The sequence below is a fragment of the Sturnira hondurensis genome, unplaced genomic scaffold, assembly GCF_014824575.4.
Source record: "Sturnira hondurensis isolate 20B ecotype Veracruz unplaced genomic scaffold, ASM1482457v3 Scaffold0015659, whole genome shotgun sequence".
Classification (NCBI taxonomy): Eukaryota; Metazoa; Chordata; class Mammalia; order Chiroptera; family Phyllostomidae; genus Sturnira; species Sturnira hondurensis.
In genome coordinates, this window is record NW_028088290.1 from 1579586 (window position 1) to 1597841 (window position 18256).

At 35.4% G+C, this 18256-nt stretch overlaps 1 protein-coding gene across 2 annotated transcripts in view; it reads right to left on the minus strand.

The window, feature by feature from the left end:
- Positions 1-444: 444 nt before the first annotated feature.
- DYNC2H1 (dynein cytoplasmic 2 heavy chain 1) overlaps positions 445-18256 on the minus strand; it is a 346577-nt gene continuing 328765 nt past the window's right edge. For both annotated transcript variants that reach the window (XM_037065338.1, XM_037065337.1), the window contains 2 exons: positions 9535-9651; positions 445-658 (listed from right to left, as the gene is read on the minus strand). In XM_037065338.1, coding sequence (XP_036921233.1) covers positions 500-658; positions 9535-9651 — 276 coding nt within the window. In that variant the 3' untranslated portion in view covers positions 445-499. The remainder of the gene's footprint in view (positions 659-9534; positions 9652-18256) is intronic.

Genomic DNA, 18256 nt, shown 5'->3' on the forward strand with positions numbered 1-18256 from the left:
TATATACTTACCTATGTATTTATTTACCTCCCTACCTATAAATCAATCACTTGGAGCACTGCCTAGCATCATATAGTCAGTGCTACCTAAGCCTCAGTTATTATTATTATGTATTGGTCATATATGGTCCATTAGTTTTGAACAAAATTCTACAAATGAAAGCTATTTGATTAAACTGTGGTTTGTCCTCTGAAAACAACATGGATCTTCAACACTTTAGATATAAGAAATTGTAAGATTATCTTATATTTTATTAAATAATTACCATGCAAACATAGTAGAGACAACATTAGTGGTAGTACATAGAAAATATACTATTTTAAACATCTTACCTAAAACATTAAATTACTATGCTGTTACTGCCCATTAAAATAAAAACCCAGTGAGATCAACAACACAGAGTAAATGTACGCTAATATTTTGAATTAACATTTCCAACGTAGATTCAACATGTATTTTATTTAAAGCTTAAACAAGAAATGTTTCTTTTTGCTGGATTCTACTGATTTTTGAGGAACAGAGCTGCTCCACACTGGACCCACTGGTCTTGGTCGCCTCCACACGGAACGTCGATGTTGGTCACCACACGGTCCCTTTCAGCACTTGTGTAAACAGGCAAAGACACGCACTCTTCGGGGGGATGTGGGCCATATGCACCCTGTTTAAAAATATTATTTCTGCTTTAAAATACACCAATATACTGTTTTGAAGCTGATCATTAGGTAACCAAACAGACAAACACAATATCCTTCCAAATAAGTTTTATTTTAAATTTTAGTATGAAATAGTTAAAAATAAAGATTACCATAACCAACTGCCATCATCCAGCTGTGGTTCAGAAAATTTTACCTATAAATATATAAGTATGTGTAGAAATAAAGCAAATACCACAACAGTACTATAACATCTGAAAATATTAACAAGATCATATATCTATTATCTCAGAATTTAAAAAACATTTTATTAGAACCATAATTCAAATAAAGCCCATACTAGCATTTTCTTGATATATCTCTTATGTCTTTTGAATTTATAGGACTTTCCTTTCTCGCTTTTCAGTTTGCTGAAGAAACTATACCGAAGCACTTCCCACATTCTGAATTTTATTGGCTGCTTCCCACGGTACCCCCTTCACCTATCCCCTGTATTCTCACGAACTGGGTCTGGAGGCAAACTCAGGTTCAGAGTCAATTGTTGGCAAAAACGCTGCACAGGTGGTGTCGTGTATTTCTCTCAAAAGGCATATATGTCTGGTTTCTCGCTCTTTAGATATTAAGAGTCATGGTGATCACGATTACATTCAAGATTATAAAAGGGTAATTTAATTCTGCTTTTCCTTTTTTATCTCCAGGCAGGAGTATATCTACGGAGAGAAATTTTTACTTATCAATTTTTTGATTACCAAGACAATTCACAAAGTCTAGATAAACGTTGTTTGCTTAGTTTGTTTTTATTTTTTATTAGGTTCAGTTGTTGACAGTTGTGAAGTTTGTTGTCATTTTACTCTTCATAGTTTTTGATTTTCTTTTTCTTAGGTAAGTCCCTTTAACATTTCATATAATAAGGGTTTGGTGATGAAGAACTCCTTTAACTTGACCTTATCTGGGAAGCCCTTTATCTGCCCTCCCATTCTAAATGAAAGCTTTGTTGGATAGAGTCATCTTGGATGTAGGTCCTTGCCTTTCATTAGTTTAAACACTTTCACGGATCATTTCTATAGTTCATTTCTACTACCTTTTCCAATCCCTCTCTCCTCCCTATCTCATATACTGACTCTTTGTCCTCGATATGCATATCGGTTAAGTCCTTCAGACTACTCATTTATTCCTGAATCTTATCCTGATTTACATATAACAAAATTCACTCTTTAATGGAGAATCATTGCCCAAATATATAAAAACACCATCTGCCCTGTATCTTTCTAATTTTCCTTGGTTGTAGTAAAGATTCTGTCAGTCATTCATCCCTCACTTAACAATATGTGTCTAGAATTATAAAGGCTAAACATTTCAGTGTATATTTAATGTAAAGAAAATAGTAATCTTCTTTGAAGCTTAAAATTTATTTTAGAAAAAATATGTGCGTGAAATATATATATAATTTTTGAAAAAAATGATTAGTTTAGAAAACAAAATACTACCCTGGGATATGTTAACCTAAGAAGGATTAATGGAGAGAATCCTGGTTGGGCCTGACAAAAATACAGGATATGAAGTAAAGAGAATTTTCAGATGTTATTAGTCACTGCCTAATCTCTTCCCTCTCCTCCAATTCTACTTATATGGTAAAGCTTTAGGATTAGAAATTTCTGTAATTTTCATAATCCCTTAGCCATTCCTAGAGTTAATAACCTAGTACAGGCTCTCTTTTGTTGGTTAGCAAGCAGCAGATAAATATCATATATTTGCTGGACTGAAATGATCTGAATCTACGAATGCCTAGTTACAATCCCAGGAAAGGTCTTCAATTACCTTTCTCTGCCACCTGATATTTGCTTTGCTTCCTGCAGCTTCCAAAATAGAAACATTATATTGAAATGTTTTACAGTGCTATTCCTTCCTATTCAGGAGATTTTATCTATATTTCTTCATTTTAATGTCAAGCAATTTCCCCTTTAAATTAGGAACAGTAATGCAAAGTTGATTCTTTGCATATTCAAAATCAATTTACTAGTTCCATATATATTTCCAAGTACTTCCAAACCTGCTTTGGTTACAGGCTTTTTGTTTGTTTTAAAGTGAGGGTATAAATATTTATATCAAGACCTATAGTGATTTAAAAGTAAAACACTGGTTACTTCTTAAAATTTTGTTTGTCACTTCTCAAAATCTCTTAAATGTTATAGTCTGTAAAAAACAGTTGAACAAACTGGCTCTAAGGTCCCCAATAAATACATTATCAAAGTAGTGAGCTAATTACTTCGACATTCTCATTATTAGCACAAGACCTCACGTGCTAGAACTTCCATGAATGCTGTCCAACTAAATTCAATCCCTGTGACACATGTCCTTCTTTGATACGTTTACTGAAGATACCACAGACCAAGAGCTGGGCTCTGCTGGACTAAAACACTTGGATGAAACTGCGACTTTTAATAACTATTAACACATTAAGTGCTCGATTAATGCAAAATGGGAGATATTCTAGGAAGAATTCAAAGAATTCATATATGACATATAAACAAGTTATTGTGATGTAAATAAAGTATAATAATTACAAACCTATATATTGTGATTACTCTAAATGGTTAATGTGTTCATATCCTACTTCATTAAAATAGAAAGTGGTCCAGTTAGCTCAGTCAATAATGAGGCTAAACTGTGAAGCTTCACACTCATGCCCATAGGAAGTAACTTAAAGGTACACATGTATTACAGGTAGCAGGTGAGAGGCTAACACTTGAAAGAAGACGATGCATCTGACAAAGGTAAATGGTGGTATTAAGTACCATTTAGCCAAAATCCAAAGAAAATAACAAAATAAAACAACAAAAACAAACAAAATCTCCCAAAGAGAAAACAAAATTACCTAGATTATCTTAACTATTTTAGTGAGTTTAACTCAGTTTCATTACAATAAAACATATATGAAGGCAAGCCAAAATATATCTCTCATCACATTCTGCATAAAGTTGAACTAACTTATTTTAACACATGCTTTCTCAATGTTTATGAATCAAGTGGATGAACAGCCCTTTTTTATAAAAGATGTTAAAAAATCAGAGTTTTAATCGACATAAAAATGGCATAATTTATTAATGCAATTCTAAAAAAATAGACATCTCAAAACAGAAAACAAAACAATTTTCCAACAATAAACATTTTGAGAATTGGTTCTGTCAAGAATGTCTAAGTACTCTTTAAAATGTATTTTGGTAGCAAAATATGTCTCATATATTTTTCAACAACATGGTGCTAACAACAATGCTTTCTTAAGTCTTTAAGGAAAAATACTGTCATACAGAAAGGATATTAATTTAATACTTATTTTTAACTACAGTGCATATTAGGCAGAGCTTTTGGTATTTATCTTCTGAAATACATGCTGATAATATATATAATACATGCAAAAGTAATGTAAATGTTACATTTTTGAGTACCTTATGGAATAATTTTACAGTATTATTTTCCCTGGGAATGCAATTGTTTCTGAAATTGAATTGTCAATTGTGGTGCCTCTATGGAGGTCTGGGCCATGGGGATCAGGCTGGCCAATGGACCCCAAAAAGCTTTTACTAAAGAAACAGAACACAGGCAAACTGACATCCTGTGGACTGTCAAACAGGGCATCGTCTCGGACTTCTCTATCACGTAAAGCAGTGTTTCCCAAACGGCATCGTGTCTCCTAATAGATCCAGATGAAGGATGGGATGTAGGTGCAGGAAAAAGTTGTGTTAGGGAATCTTTGGAACTTCTTGGAGTTTTTATTATTCTCAAATACATCATGAATTTCCAAGGCCAGAGAATATTCTGGTTATTAAAACTGTTCACTGAGCAATTCACAAAGAACCATTATGAAATAATGCATAGAATACTTTTTGGGAAATGCTTTGGAGAAAGGCAGTGGTTTTTTGGGCAAAATCCCCTAAGGAAACCTTGGTTTAGACCTATATTAATTTAGCCACCAAAATTGAGCTGAAACTACAACTTTCTGTATAATGAGAAACAAATACATGAATAAATGAGTGTGAGAGTAGGTTATATTATCTTGATGTAAATAGATAAACAGAAACACTAGGAATATATGACTTTTAATTATCCTTGAGAATTCATAATTCTAATTTTGTTAAGTGGCAAAGTACATTACATTTATAATAGAAGCAATGGTACAGCTCCCCTCTCCCCAGAGAAAGTCTTAGAATTTGTTGCTCACTCCTTAATGCACCATCACATATTACAACAATGTCAAAGAAGTTCTTCAGTTTCTGCAATCTGAAATGCTCTTTAAAAAATGGAGGTGCTATCTACCTCAAAGGAATATTGTATAAATGATGGGTTTGTTTGCCATGTTTCTGCTGAAATCAGGACTATTAGGTGTCAGATAATATTGCAGAAATAATTTGTAAAAAACAAACAGACAAGCAAAAAACCCCAAACAAATAAACAAACAAACAAACAAAACACCTTCCTTCTGGCCTACAAGGAATTAGTCACTAAAGTTCTGAACTACATTACTTCATCCAGGCTCATAAAAGGATTCTATCCTTTCTGCAATAAGGCAGGCACAGAGTAATGACAAAACTCACTCTCTTTACTGGCTTACATAATTGGGGGCTGATGCTTCCTTCTGGTTTACGCTGGTTCCTTCCCCTCCACTAAGGATGCATCAGAATGTTGATGTTCACTCATCTTTTCTGTAAAACTCACTAAAAAATAAATATGGCTGCCCTTAAAAAACTCCAGCAGAAGTTGGAGAGTTTAATAGTTTGTACAGAGTTGTAAACTTTTTTGTAAGAGATGTGACAGTATACATATTAGGGTTTGTGGGCTCTCTAGTCCCTGACGTACACTCAACTCTGCTGTTACCATCTGAATGGACTCATAGACAATATCTACATCAATGGAATGATCTTTTCCAAACAAAACTTTATTTGGGGACACTGAAATTTGCATTTCTTATGATTTTCACATGTCATGAAATATTATTTTTCTGAGTTTTTCAACTATTTTAAAATGTAAAAACCATTCATAGCTCACATGGTTATGGGCTCTATGGACGGCACAAAGGCAGCTCGCTGGATTTGGCCTGTGGGCTTTCATTTTCCAAACTCTGGTTTATATCATTAGGTTGGTTCAACATTAGGCCGAAGACATAAGAGCCATTACCTGAATTTGAATCTTATTTGCCTACCTATTAATATGTTATCTTGGTCAAGTTTTAAGCTTTAGTTTTCTTAGTTTAAAAACAGAGATGATAGTTTCTATTCAAAACATTTTCAAAAGCCTAAATATCTTGTATTTTAAATACTCTGCACAGTGCTCAACACATACACAATAGAAATAAATGCTAGTTACTGCACAATGCTAGTGCTGTTATTGTGGGGACCATAATCAATCACTAAACTCACCTAATTCTCAGTTTCTTCAATAAACCTGCTTCACCAAACTCAAAGGATCACTGTGAAAAGTAGGTATAACTGTATTTCACCCTGTGCCAGTCAAGCATCCTCTCACTGTCAGACTGGTTTTCCAAAACTGAAAGTCAGGTCTTACCACACTGTTGTTCTAAATTCTTTATGGCATCCTACTGACCAGACAATGTTGTCAACTCCTTGGCATGGCTATGTGGCCTGTCATACTTGGTTCCTGGCCTCCCTTCCCACCCATAGCCCCTACCACTCTACCATATGAACCATACACTTCCAGATGCACTATACTTGCAGTTGTCAGAATAACTTAAGTTTTTTCATATCCCTATGCATTTAAATATGCTACCTCTCTATCTGGAATGACTTGTTCCTACCTTGTTTGAATTCGTCCTCTCTTTCTGAGGTCATCTGACTTTCCCTCATATGCTCACATGTGATTGAGTTGAGGCCTCCCTCATCTGCCAAAATACTTTATGTAAACCTCCATAAGTGTACATACAACCTTGAACTATAACAGTTTCTTTACCTGTTTGCTTCCCCATTCAACAGAAGACTCGGAATCAATCAATGGTTAATGCAGCCACTTTAAAATGGATCTGGAGCTGTCATGCCAGGGGAACTGCCCCGTACATTGTATGCCTCTTTGGGATATTAGAACAGGGCAAAAATACCTTTGGACTGGGCCTAGGGCAAAACCGTGCCCTCTACAACAGTGTGCAACGATAACAAGAAAGCAGTTATTATTACTTGGCTGATGACCACTGGACTGAGCACTAAAAACACACTGTTTACAAGGAACATAAATGTCTCCCTTCTTTTGATGGGACTGTGCCCCTTCTCATAAACACCCCTTGCCTTTATCTTCTAATCAGAACATGACTTGGGCTTCTGCCTGAATCAGTGCTTCCCGAATAGCTCTTCTCATTGATCTCAAGTATAAACACTTGTTGCCTCTCACTTAAAAGAAAAGGCCTCTTTTCCCTGGAAAAACACATGGAAACAGTTTCTTTATCTTTGTAACCCCAGTATTCAGCAGAATATATGGTATATAGGAACTTAAGAAGTGAGGTAATGAAATTGGATAGAAATGATACATGAAGTAAATACTGTGGAGGGATAAATTACTAGCTTTGCAATGTCATGTTGCTGTTTACCCAACCCACTAACCAGGCTTTGTCCCTAACATTCCTGATTTGCAGTCAGTCTGTAGCCAAGTATGTGGGTATTGCTCCAGAACATTTTCTTCTGCATTTATGCCTACTCAGTTATTCCTCATCACCTATTTTTATTGCTGGGATTTCTCCTTAAGTAAACCAGTTTATATGTGCCCTACTTTTTCTCTCCCTATGTGGCTTTTAATATGGTTTGCCAGAGAATTAACATTTCACATAATTTAGATTCACTTAAGTTCCTCTGTTATCATATATAACCTTCAACCATTGGCAAATTCCAACCTTAACTCTTGTATATAACTTTCAATTTGGTTCACATACATAATGTTTGTAATCTATAATTTACCAGCCTTTTGAAAGAAATTTCTTATGTAAAACAACAGCCAGATTGAAATAAAAATAAAGACTAAAACCACAATGAGATAGCACTTTACACCAGTCAGAATGGCCATCATAAACAAAGAAACAAACAACAAATGTTGGAGAAGTTGTGGGGAAAAGGGGACCCTGATTCACTGTTGGTAGGATTGTAGACTGGCACAACCACTATGGAAAACAGTATGGAATTTTCTAAGAAAACTAAAAATGGACCTGCCTTTTGACCCAGCAATTCTACTGTTAGGAGTATATCCTAAGAACCCTGAAACACCAATCCAAAAGAACCTAATGCACACCAATGTTCATAGCAGCACAATTTACAATAACCAAGAGTTGGAAGCAACCTAGATATCCATCAGTAAATGAATGGATCAAAAAACTATGGTACATTTACACAATGGAATTCTATGCAGCAGAAAGAAGGAGCTACTACCCTTTGCAACAGCATGGATGGAACTGGAAAGCATTATGCTGAGTGAAATAAGCCAGGCGGTGAAGGACAAATACCATATGATCTCACCTTTAACAGGGATCTAAACAACAAAACAAACAAGCAAGCAAAATATGACCAAAGACACTGAAATTCAGAACAGGCTGACAGGGACCAGAGGGGAGAGGGGAGAGAATCACAGGGGAAAAGGGGAAGGATTCACAGAAACTAGTATAAAGGACACATGGAGAACAACTAAGGGGGATGGAAATGGGAGGGAGGTGGGGAACACAGGGGGGGTGGGCTGGGATGGGAGTTGGGCACGGAAAATTGTACTTGAACAATAATTAAATAAAAAACAGAAAGATTACTCCAACTTCTCCCCCCTCTATCTGATACATCACTCTAGTATTAGAGACAGTGAAGCTAATGGGGGGGCGGATAAGGGGCGTCACAGGAATGTGCACTCCTTTGGGTCAGAGTATAGCTCTCTGAGTAATGACTGCTGATTACTGATGGTTTTATTGGTTGTATTTTTGAAATTATTCTGATGCTTTAGATTTTTATTTTAAAAAGAGAATTACAATGAGCAGATGATTCAAGGTAGTATAATTGGAAAACTCAAGGTGTTATTTCCCAGTGAGAAAACTCATTTTCTTGTAGTAAAGGCAGACTATAAAATAGTTTTGTTAGTCCTTAGATACAGAACCAGAACTGTAAAGTTTTTTTCACATATTCATACTTACATTTTAAAATTATATTAAGTAAAAGCTATGTGCTTTGTCTACAATTATGTTCTATTTTAAAAGGTAAATATCTCCCAAGTTCTATTGTTGAAAATTTTAATAACTGAAGATTTTAAAAGGGGAAAAGTTAATTGAACAAGTAGTTCTATTGTTGAAAATTTTAATAACTGAAGATTTTAAAAGGGGAAAAGTTAATTGAACAAGTCTTTGTCAAGACTCTTCATCGGCCTCTCGGCAGCACAGCGACAGGGTGTGACAGAAAGACCAGGTGTGCATTACCACCTTGCACTGTCCATTTCTGCACGTCTAACTACAGAGAAGTCATCTAATATGTGTGACCATGCATTTCCCCATTTGAAAGTGGGAATAATGACACCCATCTTGCAGGGCTGCTCTGAAGAGTATATGAGGTTAAGTTTGTAAAGCATTTAGCACAGTGCTGAAAATAGTAAGAATATAGTCATGGTAGTTCACATAGTCATTAAAGGCTACAGAATAATTAGAAATTAAAAATCATAAAGCTATTCTTTCTATTACAAATTAAAGATTTAAAAATGTCCCATACATCTTAAACATTATAAAGGACACAATATTTTGACTGTCAAATGCAGGTGAGATTAGAAAGTAAAAATGTATAGGATAACTATATCTTATTAAAAAGATAAAAATCTAAGAATGAACTGATTTAATCAAAACTTTTACCAGTTAAAAGTGTATTACCTGTGGAATCCAGCCCATAAAACAAGGGAGAACTGATGATACACTGGGAGAATCGTGCTGATTTTCAGAAAGTCGATTTCCATCAAAACTGCATCCTTCCAGTAATAAGCCACTAACCTGTCATGGAAGCACATAAACCATTAAACTCCATACTAAAGTTTGAAACATCAGGAGTTACTGTATTATACCCTAAAGCTAACACTGTGACTATGTATTCCAAATAATATAAAACAAAGATTATACTATTTTATCCAAGAATAAAGAAGGTGAAGACCTGGACCAGTGGGTAACTGGTCTGAATTCTCACTTGTAGCAAAAATTTTAGGAAAAAAATACAAGTGCCATCATTTATATAGCTGCAGGTGCCTTTGCATTGTATCAATGGAAATATAATGGTAAAGGCCAAAAATGCATTCTTTCTCCAGGAGAGGGAAAGAAAAGCATAATTACAAATCAAGAACACGAGTTCCCTGATTGAAATTTTAACATCATTTTTTAAGGAACAGAAATATGTTCACATAATTTAATGCAAAAAATTCTTGACATGAGATGCAGAGCTGAAAGAAGAATTAAAAAGAAAAAAAGAATTAATCTTTTTCTCTAAATTAATCTGTACTCAAATAATGTTAGTCACAAGTGAACCTCTGATTAAAATATTTGACTATTTACAAGAAAGTTTGGTTTTGTGTACAGTTTTAAAACAACATTTAAAGAGATAGTGCAGATCAGGCTGATCCGCACTTTATATGTATATATAAAATATATATATATTACATGGTACCTAAATTTTAACATGATAAATGAAAGTACTTTGCAACAGCAAGGATGGAACTGGAAAGCATTATGCTAAGCGAAATAAGCCAGACTTATTTCACTTGTCTTTCTTGTTGAAAGACAAATACCATATGATCTCACCTTTAACAGGAACCTAAACAATCAAACAAACAAACAAACAAGCAAAATATAACCAAAGACACTGAAATAGAGAACAGGCTTATAGTGACCACATGGGAGAGGGGAGGGAATTTCAGGGAAAAGGGGAAAGATTCACAGGAACAAGTATAAAGGACACATGGGACAAAAACTAAGAGGGGTGGAAATGGGAGGGAGGTGGGAAGCACTGGAGGGGGTGGGCTGGAATGGGAGTAAAAGAGAAAACTGTACTTGAACAATAATTAAATTAAAAATTTAAAAAACAAGCAAGGAAGAAAGACATAAAAAAGGTGGGGACCTGGATGCAAAACATTATTCCCTACATAGTGTTCCACATTCCTTCTCTACTCAGCTGTCTAGCTGCTCAACAGGATGCAAAAAGAAAAAAAAGAAAGAAAGGACCATACAGTTTAGAGTCAAGGTAATACTTTTTGTTGGAAGAATTAAAATCATTTTTAGCTGTACTATAAGTTTGGGAATGGTTTAGGCACAAGGATGTACTAGGGGAGAGTATGCCTTGACAAATAGTTTTGAATAGCAAATTTTACAGTTGGATTGCTCTACATGGACAAGATAAACAACAGTTTTTAGTGAAAGAGGTGAGATAAAAATATAATTATTTAAACCCTAAATTCAATATTCGTTCTCTATACCACTGACATGATGATATACACACCACTTCAATAGTTGCTCAAGTATTTTGGCCTTCAAAACATGTAAATTAAAATTCAGAGAAAGCCTACTAATTTCAATGCTAGAAACTCTTTAGGTAAGATAGCTCTTCCACGGCCTCTTCTAGAAATGTTATTAAGTTTTAAGCTCAATTACTTTGCATAGTAATTTATAAAAGTAGTTCCTACTGACAGTGCCACAACTCGACAATGTACAATGCACAGATACTGAGATATAAACCTATAATTTTCTTCTTCTAACCAGGAAGTGGGAAGGGTGAGGAATACTATTCTTGGAGCCTTGTTTCAGTCACTGGTGCTACTGGCCATGTAGTTGCTTAATCAGACCACCTGGGAAACATTCTTGCTTCCTTCTCCCAAACTTCCCACATGGCCATCAACTACCATGCCCTGCCACTTCAAATAAACATTTTCTAAATGTCCTTTTCTTTCTATATCCTCTCTACATCCTCTGTCACTACCCTATTTTGAAATGTAATTTGCAGAATTTAAAGACATTCTTGCTGCTGGAAATAAAGTGAAAACATAAGGAGGACAAAAAGCAATACTCTATTGTTTATATACTAAAATGGTAATAAATCAGGAATTGGAGTAGGATCAACAAATAATAAACTGGAGTTCTGCACTAAAAGGAGTAAAAGCAGATAGGCCCTACATATTACCTTTAATACTGAAAAAAAAAATGGTTTGGAGGATACAGCAGGTCTCCAGGCAAATGAGCTTTCTAATACCAAACTCAAGAATTTGGTGGGCTTAACTTTACTAAGTGCAGAGACTCCCCTGAAGGAGCAGAGCAGAACGCGTACACCCAAGACAAAAGCGTAAGGAAGGTGTGGTATTCAGCCCTGGGTCCCTGACTCAGACTCATAATCAGATATAGTGACTTCTCTCCTGGGAAGGGAGGAGTGAGGTAGAAGGCAGAGGAATCTACCAAAATTCACATTAGTAACTATCTCTCCACACAGAAGAAAGCAGGAGTGGGAAATAAGAAATCCTTTCTAAAAATACTTGGAAAATTGCCTGATACAGAGTAAATGCTCATAAGTATTAGCTATTATTGTTCATTAATCTAATCCAACTCCTAACTACTAGACATTTAGAATTATTTTATATAGCATATCCATTTAAGTGAGGCAAAATAAAAGATTGAGTGGAAATTATTTGAATAATTTCAGTCAAAAAAAACTTTTGCCTATAATATTTAACATGCAAAATATTTCCTAAAATTATTTTGGGTCATTGAGTCTACTCTATCACTTCATTTATACATCAAGGAGCTAGGGGATATATAAGAGCACACTTTCTGATTTTATCAGTGGTGTACTTCCACTTTCTTTTTCACTCCCATCAAATAACAAACATTTAAAAATGCTACTTATACTTATGAATATATTTATGGGGCATACTACATACTTTTTACTAAGTTTTTAAAAGTCATGTTAGTCATTAATGCCTTACTGTGTATGACACATATCCCGTGGATGCAAAGAAATAATTATTGAAATGACAGCTTATTTGTTTACATGATATTAAAAGAACCACATTATTCAGGCTACCTTTTGACATCTGTACAAATGTACTATTTGCGTCAAATGCAAATAATTAAGTGAAAGGCATCTAAATGCCCATCTCTTGTCATAATATAATTTCTTCTAGTTACTCTTATTTTGCTTATAAATGCACAGTTTTCAACTTAGCAGAATACAAACAGTAAAATCATTAAACCAAAAAGAAAAAACCTGTACTCCAATAATGTTAGTCACAAGTGAACCTCTGATTAAAATATTCAACTATTTACAAGAAAATTTGGTTTTGTGTACAGTTTTAAAACAACATCTAAAGAGATAGTGCGGATCAGGCTGACCACAATTGCATAACTATATTCCAAATAACTAATTACCATGATTCAATCAACTTTGATAGAAATATTTATAAGACCTTATCCAACTTTTAGTTTCTCACCTCAAAAAGGGTTAGCAATAGCAATTACTGTGTTCACTAAAAACAATTAAAGCTACTCATTTATTTCATATATAATGTTGAATTTTTTTTAAAATTTACTTTTAATTCTTATTTATTCTATTACAGTTGTCCCAATTTTCCCCCCTTTGCCCTCCTCTGTCCAACCCACCCCCCACCGTACCACAGTCCATCCCCACACCATTGTCCATGTCCATGGGTCACTCAGCCATGTTCTTTGACTAATCCCTTCTTCTTCTCTCCACCACTCTCCTTCTACCCTTTCCTCTGGCAGCTGTCAGTCTGTTCCCTGTTTCCATGTCTCTGGTCCTGTTTTGCTCATTAGTTTATTTTGTTCATTACTTTCCACTTACAGAGACCATATGGTATTTGTTTTTCACGGATTGTCTTATTTCACTTAGTATAATAGTCAACAGTTTCATTCATGCTGTTGCAAAGGATAGGGATTCTTTTTTCTGCTGCATAGTATTCTTTGCTGCATAGTATTTCTGCTGCATAGTAGCCTTTGCATAGTATTGCAAAGGATAGGGATTCTTTTTTCTGCTGCACAATGGAATCATTGTGTAAATGTACCGGTCTTTTGATCCATTCATTTACTGATGGGCACTTAGGCTGTTTCCTGCATTCAGCTATTATACATAATGCTATGAACATTGGGGTGCATAGGTTCTTTTGAACTGGTGAGTCAGAATTCTTAGGGTACAGTCCCAGCAGTGGGATCATTGGATCAAAAGGCAGTTCCATCTTTAGTTTTTTGAGGACATTCCATACTGTTTCCCACAATGCCTGCACCACTCTGCATTCTGTCAACAGTGCACTAGGGCTCCCTTTGCTCCACAACCTCACCAGCACGTGTTTGTTGATTTGTTTATGATGGCCATTCTGACCAGTGTGAAGTGGTATGTCAATGTAGTTTTAATTTGCATCTTAGTGGCTAGTGACGTTGAGCATTTTTTCATGTGTCTATGGGCTCTCTGTATGTCTTCCCTGGAAAAGTGTCTATTTAGATCCTTTGCCCATTTTTTAATTGGATTTCTTGTCTTTCTGGTGTAAAGTCACATGAATTCTTTATATATTTTGGAGATCAAACCCCTGTCCAATGGTATCATTGGCAAACATACTTTCCCATATAATTGGTTTCCTTTTCATTTGGTTGATGTTTTCTTTAGCTGGCAGAAGCTTTTTATTTTGATGAGGTCCCATTTGTTTATTCTTTCCTTAATACCCTTTGCCCTAGAGGATATATTGGTGAAAATATTTCTGCATGGGATATCTGAAACTTTCCTGCCTATGTTTTCCTCAGAACTTTTATGGTGTTACAACCTGTTTTTTTTTTATCAATCTTGAGTTTATTTTGATGTATATGGTATAAGTTGGTGGTCTAGTTTCATTTTTTTGCATGTACTTGTCCAGATCTCCCAACACCATTTATCGAAGAGGCTATTTTTATTCCATTTTATATTCCTGGACACTTTGTCAAATAATTTTAAATATATTTTATTGATTATGCCATTACAGTTGGCCTATTCCCCCCACAATTCATTCCCCTGCACCCCGCTTTGTCAAATATTAACTGACTGTATTGACATGGGTTTATTTCTGGGCTCTCTATTCTGTTCCATTGATCCATGTGTCTGTTCTTATGCCAGCACCAGGCTGTTTTGATCACAGTGGCCTTGTAATACAGTTTGATACCAGGTATTGTAATCCTGTCTGCTTTACTCTTCTCTCTCAAAATTTCTGAGTGTACTACAGTTTTTTAACCCATCCCTCCACTGATGGGCACTTAGGCTGTTTCCACCACTTGGCTATTGTAAACAGCACTGCTATGAACATAGGGGTGAATTTCTTACATACTTTGGGTTTTAACTTGAATTTAAAAATCAGTTTTAACTCAGTCTCAAGTTAAACTCAGTTTTATTTTGATAAGTTATTATATAGCTCCATTTGCCAGAACCCTTGTTTTAAATGTAAAAAATATTTCAAACACACGTAAGATCATAAAAATACATTTTAACCTATATGTTCTTACCACTTGTTTTCATTGGACTTTCACATACAGCCATGTTTGTTCCATACTTCTAAGCAAATAAACCATAACAGTATAGTTGAAATCCTCTGGATATACCTTGCTTTTCCTGTTTCTCTTCTGTTCTCACCTTATTCAGTCATTATACTGAATTTAGTTCTACATGATTGTTTATGAGGTCTATCTGGAAAGTATCCAGCCATGCAATATGAAAAACAGAGACATTTATTGAAGAAGATACAAGGAACATTGTACAGAGGACAATGACACTTCAGTCCTCTCCAAAGTAGGCATGTTAGCACCTCACACAGTTCTCCCAATTGCTATCATCTGCCCTGTCGTATTTTCCTGAATCTCATCAAAGGTCTGAAATCCCTTCACTTTCAAAGGTGATTTTAGTTTTGGGAAAAGCCAGAAGTTGTAGGGCACCAAATCTGGGCTGTAGTGGGGCTGAGTCACCTGAGTGATTTAATGATTCACCAAAGAACTCTGCACCACATGTGATGCTCGCACAGGGCCATTGTCACGATGAAGCAGCCAATCACCAGCTGCCCATAGCTGCAGCCTTCTGAATCATCTAAATAGTTTCCATAGAGGAATGTTCTAGCTTAACGCACCATTTGATGCAGCTTTGTTTCTCTACTCACTCAGTCATTTTGAGTGTGATGGCCACACAGTACACATGCTCACTCAATGGCACCTACCGCCCCCCTTGACCAGTACAGTGAAGTCGTCATTGCTCATGAATGAATATTCCAGTCCCCTCTCCTTGGCTGCCCATTGTTATTGTGCAAACTGTTCTTGTTATATTAACAATGGTTGGACTTTTCCCTGGACAGAAACAATAAACAGTATTGTTTTTCTTTTTTCCAAATTGTGTATAAAGGGTAACAATACTTTACTATACTATTTTGTTACCTAGTCTTTTCTTTCTTCATTGGTCTAGGTGCATTAATTTTATTCTTTCATTTTTAACAGATGCAAAATATTTTGCTGTACTATATACAACATATTACTTCCCCTTTCTTCTATCTCGAACACCTAGTTCATGCATTGCTTACTATGAAAACACTAAAATAAATATCAACTGTCTCCTTATACACCTCTTCATGGACTTCTCTGGATAGAGATGGAATTGCTAGATTGAATTATACTCTCATTTTCCATGATACTGGCAAATCATCCCCAAAAGTAACTCTATCAATCTACATGCTCACTTACCATATGTAAGAATTTACATCATGCCACAGCATTGACAGTACTTGGTCTGCTGAGTTTCTTATGTTTTCAGTCCATGCCTTAATCTCAAAAATTTAAGAGTTTTTTGTTTAGTTCTGTTTGTGTGTGTGTGTGTGTGTATGTGTGTATTTTAGAAGTTTTTCCACTGCTGGGCTGACAGCTACAACTGGCAGCTGACACTCATTCACAGAGGATGTTATCTAAATCTCGTAACTCCCACTTCTTACGAGCACATTTTACTCATGAAACTTCAAATGTTTAAGTGTCTAATTTCTTCACTCCTTTAACATCTGTGTCTTAATAAACTCCATAAGAAGGGGAACTGAAATATGAACAGTAATATAATAACTTTGTGCAAGGGCAGTTTTTAGCCTGACATGAAGAAACCGAGGTCACCTGGCAAGCACAGTGGCTCTATGACTCTACCGTGTCCCAAAGAAGTGGCCTCTTTCAGGTACTCTAGGGAATCGTGCCTAGGACACAGGAGGAATACACCTGACTTACCAAGGCAGAAGAGTCGTTTTGTCTTTTGTGTGTGATGTCATCAGTAGGAAAGCCCATAGCTGAGAGCTCCCTAGGCTTGCCAGGGCAATCCTGTCTCAGCTGAGGGCAAGACCTATCATGCAAGCTGAATAGGGGCTTGATTTCTGCATTTTCCAGTACCAAGTTTTAAACCTTCTGTTTAACAAATAATACATCTATCTAGCTATATACATTTTTCCTTAAGTGGATCTACAGGGTTTGATATATTGATTGACTGGGGAACTATAGCCTTGCTCAAACATTTTACTGATTTAATTCAATCTTGCATGGTAGATACTCAAAAATTCAAAACTGATTAAATTGTAGAGTCACAGTAGAATTCAAATATAATTCAAATCCAAAGTTCTCCCATTGAAATAATGATTTGATTAATAAGAACGTAAGTGGATTATTTAACTTACTGGGTTTACCAAGTACAAACATTAAGAAGCTTACAAACACTTCTCATCTGACAAATATTCCTACAAACTATAGGTGAGAAAGTTAGAAAATGTGCTTTTATGGCTGACATAAATAAGGAGCCAAGAGATGAAAATGCCTGTGGGACTACCTTACATCTCATGTGCAGGGGTGGCCTTTCTTACTTCACGTTGTAGATACATTAAACTTACAATGTTCCTAAACATAAACATATTTACATACCAGTGAGTGTTTTAGCTTTTAACAATAAAATATCCTGTGAATGCTAAATGAAAAAAACATAAGAATTCTGGTTTACTAAATAAAAGTATAGAACTTTTTATTAAAACACTCTTGTTTCTAATGAAAAACAAATATTGCCTAATAAAACATAATCCAAATTGCATTAAGAGAAATAATAAAAATTAGACACACACATCTTTTCAGAGATCCTCGTAATAAATGTGTTAAGGAAGTTATTCAAATCCATTGGTAAATGAATAACAGAGGCTCAAACTGCTCCATTAATTGCTTTAAAAAGTCACATGGCTCTTTTTTTAAGCACTAAAATTAGAATCTTGTTTTACTGTCAGCCTTTTTTCACCATCTACAAAACAACATATAAGCTGAAGATTTTCTTGTTGTAGATTATTTTATTCCCAATTTGTAAGCATAGGGGCATCATAGTTCTGGAAGTATTAACAACCTTGACACAGAATAAATCTAGTTTCCCATGCTTTTTATACCACCATATCTGAATAATGACACTACATACCATCTGTGTGCTCCAGAGCTACCGGAGATGACAAATCAGGCAAAATAAGCGGTTCCTAGATTACATGTTGTGTGCGCCCTTCCTTTACTTAACATCTGGGCAACAGTGTATAACCACCAGTAATAGCTAAGG